The sequence below is a fragment of the Leptodactylus fuscus genome, chromosome 8 (assembly GCF_031893055.1).
Source record: "Leptodactylus fuscus isolate aLepFus1 chromosome 8, aLepFus1.hap2, whole genome shotgun sequence".
NCBI lineage: Eukaryota > Metazoa > Chordata > Amphibia > Anura > Leptodactylidae > Leptodactylus > Leptodactylus fuscus.
Window position 1 is genome coordinate 21,374,429 of NC_134272.1, and position 15,486 is coordinate 21,389,914.

At 44.9% G+C, this 15,486-nt stretch overlaps 1 protein-coding gene across 1 annotated transcript; it reads left to right on the top strand.

Moving 5' to 3' along the window:
- Window positions 1–2,656: 2,656 nt before the first annotated feature.
- Window positions 2,657–9,438, top strand: LOC142217180 (serine protease 33-like). The gene is made up of 5 exons (XM_075285370.1): window positions 2,657–2,699; window positions 6,051–6,261; window positions 8,082–8,353; window positions 8,700–8,869; window positions 9,116–9,438. Exons 1-5 carry the CDS (start codon window positions 2,657–2,659, stop codon window positions 9,380–9,382), a joined length of 963 nt encoding a protein of 320 aa, XP_075141471.1. The 3' UTR covers window positions 9,383–9,438.
- Window positions 9,439–15,486: the final 6,048 nt, after the last annotated feature.

The following is a 15,486-nucleotide window of genomic DNA, read 5'->3' on the forward strand; positions in this document are numbered from 1 at the left end:
GTGTTCTTCTAACCTTTGTCTTGAATGTGTTTATTCTTCTTATGATGTTATTTTATTCTTTTGAAACCAAACCCTTGAGAAAAATGATTGCTCCGAGAAATAAGATCACGAGACTGAGAATCTGTGTGGGTGAAACGGCACTGACATGAGGGTGTGTTCCTCTTACATTACAATAGGTTTTTATATCAACAGAGCAATTTTCTGCCAATGTAGTCTTATGAGGCTTTGTTTTTTGAGAGACAAGTTGTATTTGGGAAAGCACAATTTCATTTTCCATTTAATATAATGATAAAATGATAAAAAAAAAGAATATTTGTTGGGTGAAATGGGAAAAAAATCCAGTATTGTTTTGGGGGATTTGGTATTACAGAGTTCTCTGTGCAGTAAACATGATGTTACCTTCATTCTGCTGGTCATGGTAACAGTGATGCACATCATATGGCGGGTGAGCAGCATGGCTCTCGACATGTTATTACCTTTAGCTACCTTGTTTTGGTATAGCAGATCTGCAGGGGTTCTGGCAGGGGGTCCATAGACATAATTCCACTGGTGGGCCCGTGATATCCTAGCCTGACACTGACAGGAGGCAACTCAGGATCAGTACAGGATACAGTGTTGGCCAAAACTATTGCCACCTCTGCAATTCTGTCAGATAATACTCAGTTTCTTCCAGAAAATGATTGCAAGCACAAACTCTTTGGTAATATCTTCATTTATTTTGCTTGCAATGAAAAAACACAAAAGAGAATGAAAAAAAAGTCAAATCATTGATCATTTTACACAAATCTCCAAAAATGGGCTGGAAAAAAGTATTGGCGCCCTCAGCCTAATACTTGGTAGCACAACCTGTAGACACAATAACTGCGCACAACCACTTCCGGTAACCAGCAATGAGTTTCTTACAAGGCTCTGCTGGAATTTTAGACCATTCTTCTTTGGCAAACTACTCCAGGTCCCCCCTGAGATGTGAAGGGGGCCTTCTCCAAACTGCCATCAAGAGATCTCTCCTCCCACACAGATGTTCTATGGGATTCAGGGCTGGACTCATTGCTGCCACTTTAGAAGTCTCCAGTGCTTTCTCTCAAACCATTTTCTAGTGCTGACCTGAAGTGTGTTTTGGGTCATTGTCCTGCTGGAAGACCCATGACCTCTGAGGGAGACCAGCTGGGCCCTACATTATGCTGCACAATGTGTTGGTAGTCTTCAGACTTCATAATGCCATGCACATGGTCAAGCAGTCCAGTGCCAGAGGCAGCAAAGCAACCCCAAAACATCAGGGAACCTCCGCCATGTTTGACTGTAGGGACCGTGTTCTTTTCTTTGAAGGCCTCTTTTTTTTCCTGTAAACTCTATGTCGATGCCTTTTCCTACTTTTGTCTCATCTGACCAGAGAACATTCTTCCAAAACGTTTTTTGACTTTCTCAGGTAAGTTTTGGCAAACTCCAGCCTGGCTTTTTTATGTCTCTGGGTAAGAAGTGGGGTCTTCCTGGGTATCCTACCATACAGTCCCTTTTCATTCAGACGCTGACGGATAGTACAGGGTGACACTGTTGTACCCTCGGATTGCAGGGCAGTTTGAACTTGTTTGGATGTTAGTCGAAGTTCTTTATACACCATCCACACAATCTTGCGTTGAAATCTCTCGGCAATTTTTCTTTTCTGTCCACATCTTTTCTGTCCACAGTGCCATGGGCTTTAAACTTCTTGATGAGACTGCGGACGCAGGACACAGGAACATTCAGGTCTTTGGAGATGGACTTGTAGCCTTGAGATTGCTCATGCTTCATCACAATTTCACTTCTCAAGTCCTCAGACAGTTCTTTGGTCTTCTTTCTTTTCTCCATGCTCAATGTGGTACACACAAGGCCACAGGACAGAGGTTGAGTCAACTTTACTCCATTTCAACTGGCTGCAAGTATGATTTAGTTATTGCCACCACCTGTTAGATGCCTCAGGTAAGTAACAGGTGCTGTTAATTACACAAGTTAGAGAAGCATCACATGATTTTTCAAACAGTGCCAATACTTTTGTCCACCCCCTTTTTTTATGTTTGCTGTGGAATTATATCCAATTTGGCTTTTTGACAATTCTTTTTGTGGTTTTCCATTGAAGACAAATTAAATGAAGATATTAATACCAAAGAGTTTGTGATTGCAATCATTTTCTGGAAGAAAACGAGTATTATCTGACAGAATTGCAGGGGTGCCATTACTTTCGGCCAACACTGTATATATATATATATATATATATATATATATATATATATTACTGTCTGTACAGCTAAAAATCACCCCTTTTACTACCGCATTGATGGAATTTTTATTTTTTTTGTAAGAAAAATACAAGGTTCCTAGAAAGATTACAAAGTGAAATCTATTTCTGTGTCACGAACCCCCTAGGGATTAAATTGAAATGTTAAAAGTGACAACCTTTATGTGTTACATGTTGACATTTCTGCTTGGACAATGGCCTCCGCTGCGCCCTGTCTTCAGTTATTTACCCCAGAAACAGGTCTGCCCACATTCTGAGCTTAAGGTGCGGGATGCGATGAAGCGGATATATAAAGATCACCCCTCACACAAATAGGGGGACTGGTCCTAAGTATATTATATAAGAGCAAAAACCACAAGGTGCGACACACTACGCTGAGCGACCATGAAGGGCGTCCTGTCTTTAGCCAGCCTCCTGCTGCTCTCCGGTAAGTGGCTCACTGGAATCTGCCAAAATCCGATCATAAATCTGATACTTAGGATTGTTTTCGGTGGTGGATGGTGAATCAGTTTTTACAATGGTAAAACTCTAATCGCAGGGGTTAATTCACCGAACCCGTAATGTCTATCGGGAAAGTAAATGGGGACATACCCATAAAATACATGAAAACATATTGGGTACCTAATTGGCTGGTCTTTTTTAGAAGTCTTGGGTTAACGCGGTTGCTTTCACTAGGGTATCGAAGAAAATGAAGCCCTCGGGGTCTTATTTCAAAGTGTTAGTTATTTATACAATATTTGTATGTGTTTCTATTAACGGGTGAGATGTAACATTGTAATATTACAATTATTTGGCCACATAACTTATTGTTTCAAGTAAAAATTTAGAAGTCTTCCATATCTAGGGAAACAATGTGACTATAATCCAGTCATGAACTGTAAATGGAAAGCTACAAATCCGTTACGTCAATGTTCGACCCTTGAATAGACCTTGAAATATTACATGGCAGCATGATTAAAGACGTCAACCCAACCAGACTGTCATCTGCCGTCAGATGTTTTGTGATCATTGCTCTTCATCAGTGCAGAGCAGAGGACTGGTTTGGCTTGGTGAAGGGGTAGAACCCACAAATTTTATTTGGGGGACCCTGAGATACCTTCCTGTTGCTGCAAGAGTTCTGGAAGAACTGTTAAGTTCCCACTATCTGTCCAACGTAGGGGTCTGCACCAGTAGCCACGGTCCTCCTTCCTTCCTCTCATCTTATAAGACGAGAAGGGTGAGGAAGCGAGACGTTGGTGACAGTTCTGGAGGTGGTCGTACTTTCTGTTGTCAGCCTCTCTGTATACTCTATGATCTACATTGGCGTGTTCCTCTCCTCTTCAGGCTTCACTCATTCACTGAACTGCACTGTGATCTGCTTCTCCTGGGGGAATAAAATTACGGGGGGTGGATGGAGAGTTGGGAGCCTCACAAACATCGACACCACACGCATTATTAGCCACATAAGCATATAAGTATAAAATGCAGCACAGGGGCAGTGTATTCAAGCCCAAGACCAGGCTCCAAAAAGAATACCTCTCCCCAGACCACTAACAGACCGCCTAAATGAAAGATATACCAGACCCTAAGACCACATGAAACTCTCTAAATCAAATGCCAAACTCAGACCAGACCCCTAAATATAGACCAGTCCTGCTGCATAAACAGAGACCCCCTAAAGAATGGAGACTTCAAGCAGACCTCCTAAATGAAATAGACCCCTAAATGATAAAGGATCTCTACGGTGTTGTGGGCACCTTCCTTCTCAGCAACTTCAGAGTCAAGAAATACATCTATGAGCCCTGCCCAGCTAATCTCAAGCAGCTCACACCTATATAAACTTACGTAGTCCTTATTTCACATCATAGTTCCTTGGTATACCAGTTCCTGCGAGGGTTTCCTGCCTGTGTTCGCGCTTCTGCTCTTGGTTTGATAATCCATGTATTGACCTTGACCTGTTTATTGAGTCTGTTTCTCTGATTTTCTGGTTCCATTCTTGTCCTGCTGATCTCCATGTATGACTTTTTGGCTTTCTGCTGCCAGACCCTGACCTTTGGACTGGACTTGACCTGACCACGCTTTTGCTTGCATTTATACACATGCGTACTGCTGAAGGAACATCTGATAGCAGTTGTATGCGTAAAGGGGGTGCACTAAGTAAGCATAATACAATTCTAGCCTAATGAATGACGCTGATGTGTCAAATGTAACCGTATACATGATGGAGGATCAACAGGAGATAATGTCGGCAGGAGATTGAGGAGGGAAGGTGGAACATTCCTGTATTACCTGTAAAGCAAACATATCATGGAGACTGCTGCATTTCTCATTGACTAGGTGGAATCCTCCTGCAGCAAAGGTGAAATCCATAGGTCACTCACAGTAGACAATAAAGCTTCAGGGAAATAGGGCACATAGCCAGGGCCGACTCCAGGTTTTTATGGGCCCTTGGGCGACAGAGCCTCAGTGGGCCTCCTTGTAAAGGAGATGGGGGAGTTGAGACACTGTGCGTCGCAGATGAAGTGAGTGACGTCACGCAGGAGTGTGGCGTCACCAACGCCATACCTCCCAAATTTGGATCCACCCACTTTTATGTTGACTCCACCCATTCTCATTTATTTATCATGTGCTCCCACACAGTATAATCCTCCTACAGTCACCCGTAAATTATATGCCCCCCCTCCATCTCTCCCCCAGTTTCATATACACCCTTCCTCTGCCCCCAGTTTCATGTTCCCCCTCCATCTCTGTCCCCAGTTTCATCACGTTCTCCCCCTTCATCCGCTCACAGTTTCATGTCCCCCGTCTCTGCCCCAGTGTCATGCTGTTCCACCCCCCATCTGCCCCAGTGTCATGCCGTTCCCCCCCTTCCCTTCATTTGCCCCCCCAGTTTCATTGGGCCCCCTCCTTCTCTGTCCCCAGTTTCATGCCGTTCTCTCCCCACCTCCTTCATCTTCCCCAGTGTCATTCCGTTCCCCCCCTCCCCTTCTTTTGCCCCCCAGTTTCATTGGGCCCCCTCCATCTCTGTCCCCAGTTTCATGCCGTTCTCTCCCCACCCCCTTCATCTTCCCCAGTGTCATGCCGTTCCCCCCCTCCCCTTCATTTGCCCCCCAGTTTCATGGGCCCCCTTCATTATGTTCCACCTTAATATTAACAAAACAAACACTTACACTCACCTTCCATCATTCCCCCAACGCTCCTCTCTGCTCTCCCACTCCATTCACATAGGCGATTAAAGCAGGAGCTGTGAGCTCAGCTCCTGCTTTAAAGCTGTGGCCCGGCTTGCGTGTGTACGTGCGATGTGATGACGTCATCGTGCCTACACACGCAAGCCGGGCCGCAGCTTTAAAGCAGGAGCAGAGCTCACAGTTCCTGCTTTAATCGCTTATGTATTCAGCTCATCGGCGTCCGACGGACGCCGATGAGCTGAAATCGGGACAGGCAAGTGCTGGGGTGGGCAAGTGCCGGGGGGCCCCCAGAGGCTCTGTGGGCCCCGGCACTTGCCCGACTATGCCGTGCGCTGACGCCGGCCCTGCACATAGCCATTCAAGAGTTACTCCAGACATCTTTCACTTGGTGATGGACTCACTGTAGTCATCCACGCAAACCAATATCAACATAATGAAACATTTCATTCTAAGGAGATACCAATGGACTTAGAGTTTCCAAGTAAAACCTCAAGGGTTAAACATCCATTCCACCATTTCAAGAGTTAATAGTGTTGTGCTTTGGTTAAAGGTATTGCTTCAAGAAAACAAAAAGAGGTGACGTGGAAAATACGTTTCATTGTGTTTTCTAGTCTGCACCGCTCCAGTCATTTCCATCCCCGCCCGTTCCACTCAACCAGCGTGTGGAAAACCAGTGCTTGGGGATCGGATTGTTGGTGGTACAGATGCAACAGAAGGAGCATGGCCATGGCAAATAAGTCTGAAGTCCCAAGGTACCCACATCTGTGGGGGGTCCGTGATCACAGAAAAGTGGGTAGTCACTGCTGCACATTGCATTGACAGGTAAGTAAAGCTTTGAATCATAGCTAAATCTATTTGTGGAAGATGTTGTTTTTTTTATCACCATAGTGGTCTATTGACCTAATATGGCTTCTCTTCAGTGAGATCATACAGTGGACATCATGCCAAATCCCAGGCCCCAGAGAAATCTGAGTTCTTGCTGCTACATGAATAGCTCCGTTGTCCACCGCTAGTGTCCATTCAATCTCGTGCTGGCACCTTCTTGATGGGAGTCCTACACCTTATGTGACCGCTGAAACCAGTTAGGTACAGGATTTCTAGAAATGAGGCGCCGCCATGAGACTGAGCAGACACAGGTGTAGGACAACAGGGTGCTGGGGAGAGGTGAGTGTGTTTGTTTTTTTTTTACATGGGAAGAATATGCAAATCTGACTTCCATGGTGTAAATAGGATGTCAGTGCCTCAAGTGTGCGCACCAATAGAGGGCACTGACTGAGAATGTGCAAGTCTATCTTCCATGATGTAATTAGGAAGACAGAGTCTCAGTCAAACAAACCTATAGAGGGCGCTCCCTTTAACATCATGCCGACCTTCTCAGAGGCCTTTGTTTGCAATGATGTTGGGATTTTACCAGATACAGTCTCTCAGCCAAGGACAGCCGTTTCGATGTATTTGCATCTCATCAGCTTGGCGCAGAGAGGACTGATCTGGTAGAGGTGAGAGGCTTAGACAGGGTTGAGGGGATATCATCACTCCATAAGGAGAGAACACCTGCCTGGCCGTCACAGTGGTCACGAATTTATGGACAACCTCTTTAAAGGGATTGTCTGGGCCAAATTTTTTTAATGGCCCCCAATACAGTGACCTCTTCACTGGTCCCCCATACTATATGAGCAACAGTGATGGGAACCATTATATTGTACGGGGGCAGTGTTGGAGGCTAACATTCATTGGGGGTATGTTAAGCTGTTTGGGGCATGTTAATGGGGTTCTCCAGCGTTATCTTTTTGTATGGCCTATCCTCAGGCCATAAGTACCTGTCCACTAGGGGGCTGACACATGGCCCCATCAGTTGTACGGAGCCACTTCCAGCATCCGTTCTGTACACAATACAGGGCCGGAAGCAGAACGCTTCATCTGCTGTATAGCACCCTTCACTACAGCTCAGCTCCCACTAACTTCAGTATGTGCTAAGATGCAGTGAAGATGCCGGCTAATATACAGTGGACAGAGCTTTCTGCTTCCGGTCTCTTATTGTGTACAGGATGAGCGCTGGAAATTGCTCTGTACAGCTGATCGGTCTAGGGGCCTGATGTTGGCCCCCTACAGATTAGGTATTTATGACCTATCATGAGAATAAACCATTACAAAAAACTTTAATATACCCCCCTAATGTCTCACACTTTAAAGAGGTTGTCCAGCATATTTATTTCATAGTCATGTTCAGTGGGAAGACAACAACATAGCTATAGAACCAAACCACGTTGGAAGACAATGGGCACAGAAGAGTAAGGGTTTTGTTTTCACCTGTCACAACCTAATTTTAAAAAAATAAATAAATAACCCCTTTAATTTCCCCCAGGACATCACTGCCCCTCCTTCCCACCAATACAATGGCCCCATCAATGGTCCTGATACAGTATAGGGGACCAGTGAAAGGGCCACTGTATGGGGGGGGGGGGATAGTGAAAGGGCCCCTGTAATGGGCAGGGGGAAATAGTACATGGGCCACTATATGGGAGGGGATAATGCAGGGGGTTCTCCGATACCCTGGTGGGTCTATCTGACCCTGTGAAAATCACTGTGCTATGTGACGATGCTCATCTCTATGGTATAACATGGTGTTTCATTTCACTCCTTAGCCCTATAAATCCCTCCGACTACACAGTTGGCCTTGGAGAGCACCAGCTGCAAATACCCAATTCTCATAAGGTTCTGTCCACCGTACAAAGTATTATTGTGGACACCCGGTACAATGGAGCAGGCACCCCGGGAGACATCGCCCTCATTGAACTCTCCAATCCTATTACTTTCAATGAGTACATCCTACCAGTGTGTATTCCATCACCATTCATGAGCTTCCCAGATGGCACGAACTGCTGGACTACTGGATGGGGAACTATAAACTCCGGAGGTAAGAAAACTCAGGAGATGCAGAGAATTCTAAGCCAAATGTGCCATACTGTCCTAAAGGAGCACACAGTACTACAACCTCCATTATTTTTCTGTGTCTCTAATCTATCACATGTGAAGCCATCACTGAGACTGCCACATTACTATATCTGCCATTCCAGCTTATATAATCCTATCCTGTGGAATACTGTCCCACGAAATCACAAAATTCTACACTGCCAATAAAAACGGTGGCAGTCAGCATTACACTTGAGTGGATTCTCACCAGTTCATGACGCTGGGCCTAGGATTTTGGGTAACCATATTGTATACTCTATGACATTGACCTTTACTCTTCTTTTCTGCAGTGGATCTTCCATACCCAGAGACTCTCCAGCAGGTCATGGTGCCTATTATCAGTAATAGGATCTGTGATCAGATGTACCACATCAACTCCAACGTTAGTGAAAACCAACAGATCGTTCCCAGTGATGAGATCTGTGCCGGGTTCCAGGCTGGAGGAAAAGACTCCTGCCAGGTAGGTGACTTCTCACCAATTCCTGATGTCTGAGCTATGATACTGTAAAGTTAGAAAGTTGTGGTGCATCCGATACTGAGCTATACCCATATGGTCTTGCTTATGGGATATTTTCTGGGCCTGTAGGCTTCAGGTGACCTTGGCATAAACATGACCATATTTCCCAAACACATCAATTGGAGTACAGTATATGTAAGATAATTCCCTTCATGATGTTACTTAGCAAAGCATAATTCTTCATTTCAGGGTGACTCCGGAGGACCCCTGGTCTGTAAAATGGATGGTGTTTGGTATCTAGCTGGCGTTGTGAGTTGGGGACAAGGATGCGCCCAGCCTGACCGTCCAGGAATTTATACTTATGTCCCGGATTACTACAACTGGATCAACTCATACACCTCCACATTTATCCCACCACCATCATCGTCATCCTCTGTGTATACAGCATCGGGATTACTACTGGCCGTCTGTCTATTGCTGCACACAGGGCCATATTTACAGGCAATGCAGCCCTAGACGTTTACTCTGAATATGACCCATATTAGCAGTTCAGTCACATTTGTCCTTGAATAATCTGCATAGATTATAATTTCACGTTGTGGTTTTGACACAGTTTTCACTAAATTGGTCATTTTGGCTTAAAATCTGTGACAAAATTGTAATACATGGTTACCCAGATTCAAGCTGATGTGAAACATGGCAGCTATACAAAAGTGAATTTCATCAAAGTCAGTGACTTCTCAGGTATATAACTTTGCGGATTCACTCGTTTAAAGGGTGTCTCTCATCGGAGCCCAGGATACCGACCCAGACATACAGATAGATAGGTTATGGTCACCTGAATCAGTATTTCCTACCTTGTGAATTGGTAACTCCACTGCTGTCTTTTATTAGTAGGATGTTGACATGTTTTTGTTGTGTCCAAGTCTGACCTCCACCCTATCCCATGTAAGTGATCGCACTGACTTTACACTGTTGTTTATGATAAAAGGGGTTAACGTTTCTGGTTTATTATGGCAGCCAGCGACCGACCGACGTGTCTGGCCATAAGTGTAAACTTTACATTTGTCTGAAGGAAAGGGCAAATGGACTGATCTGTTAATAAAAACAAAATATATGGGTGTCATAAAGTGGATTTTTTTTATTTTAAAAATCTTATTTGTTTTAGAAGAGCGAAAGCGTGGTGTGAATATGGTGCGAGGTTATGTGCCGTATTCATGGAGCCCCTGAACCACTTGTTCCCACGCACATAATCATATCAGAAGAAGTGACTGGTTCAGAAGGTGCAGAAAACAAAACCAGCGTTGACCTTTCATTGTTTATAGTCTACATGAGCCATCAACAGGGCCTACACCATCTGACACATGTACTAAGTGCCCCAGTAGTCATAATTGTCCATCACAGGGCATATATACACACAATGCACATACCGTATTTTCCGGACTATAAGGCGCACATAAAAACCTACGATTTCCTCAGAAATCATAAGTGCGGCTTATAGTCCGGTGCGCCTTATATATCGATGGAAGCGGCGGCAAAGTCTGCGTGCCGCTTCCATACATACATAAAAGGCACCGTAAGGGTGCATTCACACTACGGAACGCCAGCGTGTATCACAGCCATACACGCCGGCGTTACAGCAGGGCTGCCGGACACTTCCCATTCATTTCTATGGGAGCCGGCATGCGAGCGCTCCCCATAGAAATGAATGGAAAAAAGCAGTCCATTCATTTCTATGGGGAGCGCTCGCATGCCGGCTCCCATAGAAATGAATGGAAAAAAGCAGTCCATTCATTCCTATGGTGAGCACTCGCATGCCGGCTCCCATAGAAATGAATGGAAAAAAGCAGTCCATTCATTTCTATGGGGAGCGCTCGCATGCCGGCTCCCATAGAAATGAATGGGATGTGTCCGGCAGCCCTGCTGTCACGCCGGCGTGAAACAGAACGTGAAACTTACCGACCGGTGCAGGGTAGGCGGGCGGGCATTCAGGCCTCCTCTTCCTCCGATGTCCAGACCACTTCCTCCGGCGCTCGCTAACTGATAATGGCCTGGGCGCATGCGCAATATCATAATGCTTCTACTACGGCTACTGCGCATGCGCCCAGGCCATTATCAGTTCGCGAGTGCCGGAGGAGGAGGACGGAACATCGGAGGAAGAGGAGGCCTGAATGCCCGCCCACCCTGCACCGCTCGGTAAGTTTCACATTCTGTTTCAGGGTTTTATGTTAAAACGGGGGGGGGGGGGGGGATGTAGTTTAATGTAACTTTTACGGTTGGGCTCTATCAGCATGATTTTGCTGATAGAGCCCCTCCTCGCCTGCCGAGCGCTTCCAATAGAAGCGGCTGGCACGCGGGGGGTTAAGCGGCCACTGGCAAAGTCTGCCTGCCGCCGCTTTCAATAACATATAATGTGCACCGGACTGCACCTTATAGTCCGGTGCGCCTTATATATGAACCGAGACGGACTATAAGGCGCTCATGGGCAATGCGCCTTATAGTCCAGTGCGACTTATAGTCCGTAAAATACGGTACACAAAATGTGCACACATCAAACACTGCACACTTCACAGACATACACATTATGCACACACACTTCACAGACATACACATTGTGCACACACACTTTACATACACACAGTGCACATTCACACTACACTTACACTTCACACATATATACTCACTGCACAAATACTTCACATATACACATACTGCAGAGTAAACCATCTACACTGAATGGCCACTTTATTAGAGACTGCTATCTAGTCGCACTTTGTGTACATTGTAATAATCAATCTCCATTTTTTCCTACATGTCCATTGGTTATGTGCTCCAGACCAGAGAGCAACTTTTCAGTAAATGTCTCTGTTTTTCCTAGAGCCAGACATCACATTTCTGTATCTTTCTTGCACAGTCTGGTGAGTGTCAGTGTAACTGTAGCTACAATGTGCATCTGTGAACCAGCAGCCGGGTGTTGTTTAAACAAATCTTTACAGCCAGTTTTTCCAGTGAAACCAAGGAGAAGATCTGAAACCGGCCGGCGTACAAAATAAAAGTCAATACTGGCCTTTGTTTCCAACATTGTAAGAGCACAATACAGTGCAGGACTAGCAAAGGTTAACAGGGTATGCAAAGAAAAATGTTCTGAACTGGATTAGCTTTATGACTAATATATTCCCTGGTCCCTCGGATCGAAGCTGGGGAGGCTGGAAATCTCTTTTCTCCATTTCTCTTGCTGAAACAACTGTGCTCTACTCTATGGATCTGCAGCTGGAGTAGAGCAGAGTCAGAGACATCACAAAGAGCAGAAGCAGCAGCTGAGGCTCAGCACAGAGACTTCTAACCTCCAACTGAAAAGTGCCAAGTTAATGTTTACTAAGGGGCCACACGGTGGCTCAGTGGTTAGCACTGCAGTCTTGCAACGCTGGAGTCCTGGTGTTCAAATACCGCCAAGGGCAAAAAATCATCTGCAAGGAGTTTGGATGTTCTCCCTATGTGTGCATAGATGGAAATCCCATATTCCAAAAAGACATACTGATAGGGAAAAATGTACATTGAGAGCTCTATGTGGGGCTCACAATCTACATTAAAAAAAAAAGTTTAACTTTACTACATCTGTACATCCAGTACTGTCACATTGACCGTCACCAGACAGACGGTGGTTCACTCTGCAAAGACTCTTGAGTTTTGTGAACTTGGACCATTGGGGCTGCTCTGTTGTCTTATTGTCTAGATGTCTTATGGCTGAAATCTCATGTCTTGGAGCTGTTTGTTGCCTAGTGGCCTTGATCCCTGGTGAAAAAATCCTTATGACTTGGGACTGCTCTGTTGTCTCATAGCCTAGATGTCTTATGGATAGAAACTCATGCCTTGGAACTGTTTTGATGCCTTAGTGTCTGGATTCCTGGTGGAGGGAGCCTCATGGCCAGGGCTGGTTTGTTGCCTCAGTGCCTAGATGCCTAATGGAGGGGACTTTATGGCTTGGGTCTGCTTTCCCACTTCAGGGCCTGGATGCCTGATGGAGGACTCATGGCTTGGGACTACTTTGTTGACTTGGTGCCTGGAGGAGGGAGCCTGATGGCCAGGGCTGGTTTGTTCCCTCAATGCCTAGATGCCTAATGGCTTGGGCCTGTTTTCCCATGACCATCATTGTGGTGAATGTTTTGAACTTCCTTGAAAATTTATTTCATTCTTTTGAAGAAAAATCTTTCTAAAAATAGATAATGAAGAGTAAAGCTACAATAAAGCTGAGCAGCTGAATGTGTGATATGCACAAGAAAGACCCACAATGATATTAGAGCTTACTGATGATTTGCTTCTCTTACCTCACAGTCCAATATATGATAAAACAGAACATTTCTGTGTCCTACTTGTTTTTCCTCCCATGTTCCAAAAGTCATGTCTTTTTCTTTGTTTCTGTTAGCATAGTCATTGGTAAGATAAGATAAGATAAGATAAAATAAGAAGATAATCCCCTAGTAGTCCCACCTGGGGAAATTCAGTGTGTAATATAAAATAATACAAAATACAAATAGAAAAGCTCCAGGAATATTGGAGAGATTACAGTGACTGTAGATACAGGTAAAAAGATAAAGGTAAAAAATAGTAGAAGGGATATCATAACTTAAGGATCTTCCAGTTCTCTATATGCAGTGATCTTTGCTTAGCCAGGTATTGGTTGTACAGCCTAAGACTCATCGGGAAGAAAAGAGTTCCAAAAGCACTCCTTCACGGCAAAATCATGGCCGCAAAATAACGCGGCGTATACGATCCTGGCTCCCATTGAAATCAATGGGAGCGTATACGGCGCTCAAAATCTCACACGGCGTATACGTGCCACATCACGTGGCACGTTACTCCATGTGAACGCACCCTTAGTGTGAAGCAGTCGGTCACTGACAGTACTGCCCAGTGCTGTCACAGTCTCATACATGGGATGGGACTTATTCTCCAACATGGAACTCACCACAGATAGTAGCCTTCTGTCACCCACCACCTGAACTGGGCCCAGGAAGGAGCTGGTCCTTCTAATCAGCTTGTCAAGTCTATTTCTGTCCCTGGCTGATATACTACTCCCCCAGCAGGCCACCCAAAGAAGATGGCTGATGCCACTACAGAGTCGAAAAAGGCCTTAAGAAGTGGCCTCAGAATTCCAAAGGCCCTCATACTCCTAAGCAGGTAGAGCTTGTTGTGACGTTTTCTGTGCAGCACCTCCATGCGATCAGCCCAGTCCAGCTCAATATTGTGGAGCACACCCTGGTAGTTATAGGTGTTGACTATCTCAATGCCCGTCCCTTGGATGTCCACTGGTTTTGGAGCATGTCTGCATTTACGGAAGTCCACCACCATCTCCTTGGTTTTCCAAGAATTAATCCTGAGGTGGTTTCACCGACACCAATCCAAAAACTCCTGATTCATTTCTCTGTATTCCCTGTCATCTCCGTCTGTGATGAGGCCTACTATTGCAGAGTCATCAGAATACTTCTGTAAGTAACAGCTGGAGGAGTTGCACCTAAAATCTACAGTGTACAGTGTACTGTACTTTGTGGTGCCCCCGTACTACAGATCAGAGTGTCAGACACACAGCCCCGGGCTCTCACATACTGAGGTCTCACATACTGTTTGTGAAGTAGTCTAATATCCAGTTGGACGGGTGATGGTCCACTCCAACAAGGTCCAGCTTGTCCCTCAGTAGCCCTGGCTGAATGGTGTTGCACACTGCAGAAATTGAAGAACATTATTCTCAGTGTTCCCTGGTTTCTGCAGGTGAGAAATAGCTCTGTGTAGAAGGTGGATGACGGAATCATCCACCCCAATACCCAGCCAATGGGAAATCTGGAGAGGGTCCATAGCTGAGCTCACTAGAGGGCGGAGATGTGTGAGAAACAATTTCTCTAAGACCTTCCTCAAGTGGGATGTCAGTGCTACAGGACTGTAGCCGTTAAGATCCACCAGATGAGGTGTCTTTGGAACTGGTACCACACAAGATGATTTCCATATATATTACACATGTGTGTAATAACACCAAACAGCTAATCCCCACACGTCTTAAGTAGCCTCAACCTGATGCCATCTGGCCCTGCTGCTTTCCCCATTTTGATCTTTCAGAGTCCAAGTTTCTCACTTGTTCATTTGTGAAGATCAGACTATGGCCAGATAAATGATTGCTGTATTTACTGGATTTACTGGTCAGGAGGTGAAAATTAACAGTGGGGGAGAGGTCAGTGTGGGGGAGAGGATTTGGTTGGACAAGTTGAATTTCTAATGAAAATAAAAAAAAAATATTGAAAATGAAAATAAATATATAAAAGTTTTCAGAAGTGGGAAAATGTAAAAAATTCATTGGTATCTGTCACACTTATGCTACTGACACCAGAGTCTTATGGACAGTGGTATATCTACAGTTGATATCCTTCTGCAATGACCAAGGTTGACCTTTACTAAAACACTATCATGTTATAAATGCCATAAAATAAAACATTTTGCAGATTTTTTTCAATTAGTTTTTTAAACTTCTTATGATAGCCTTAAATAAAGTCTTTAAAAATAGAGCTCACCCTTCTAAAAATCCCCCCATTATGACTATATCAGTGGAACAATAAAAAAGTCATAGCTACAGA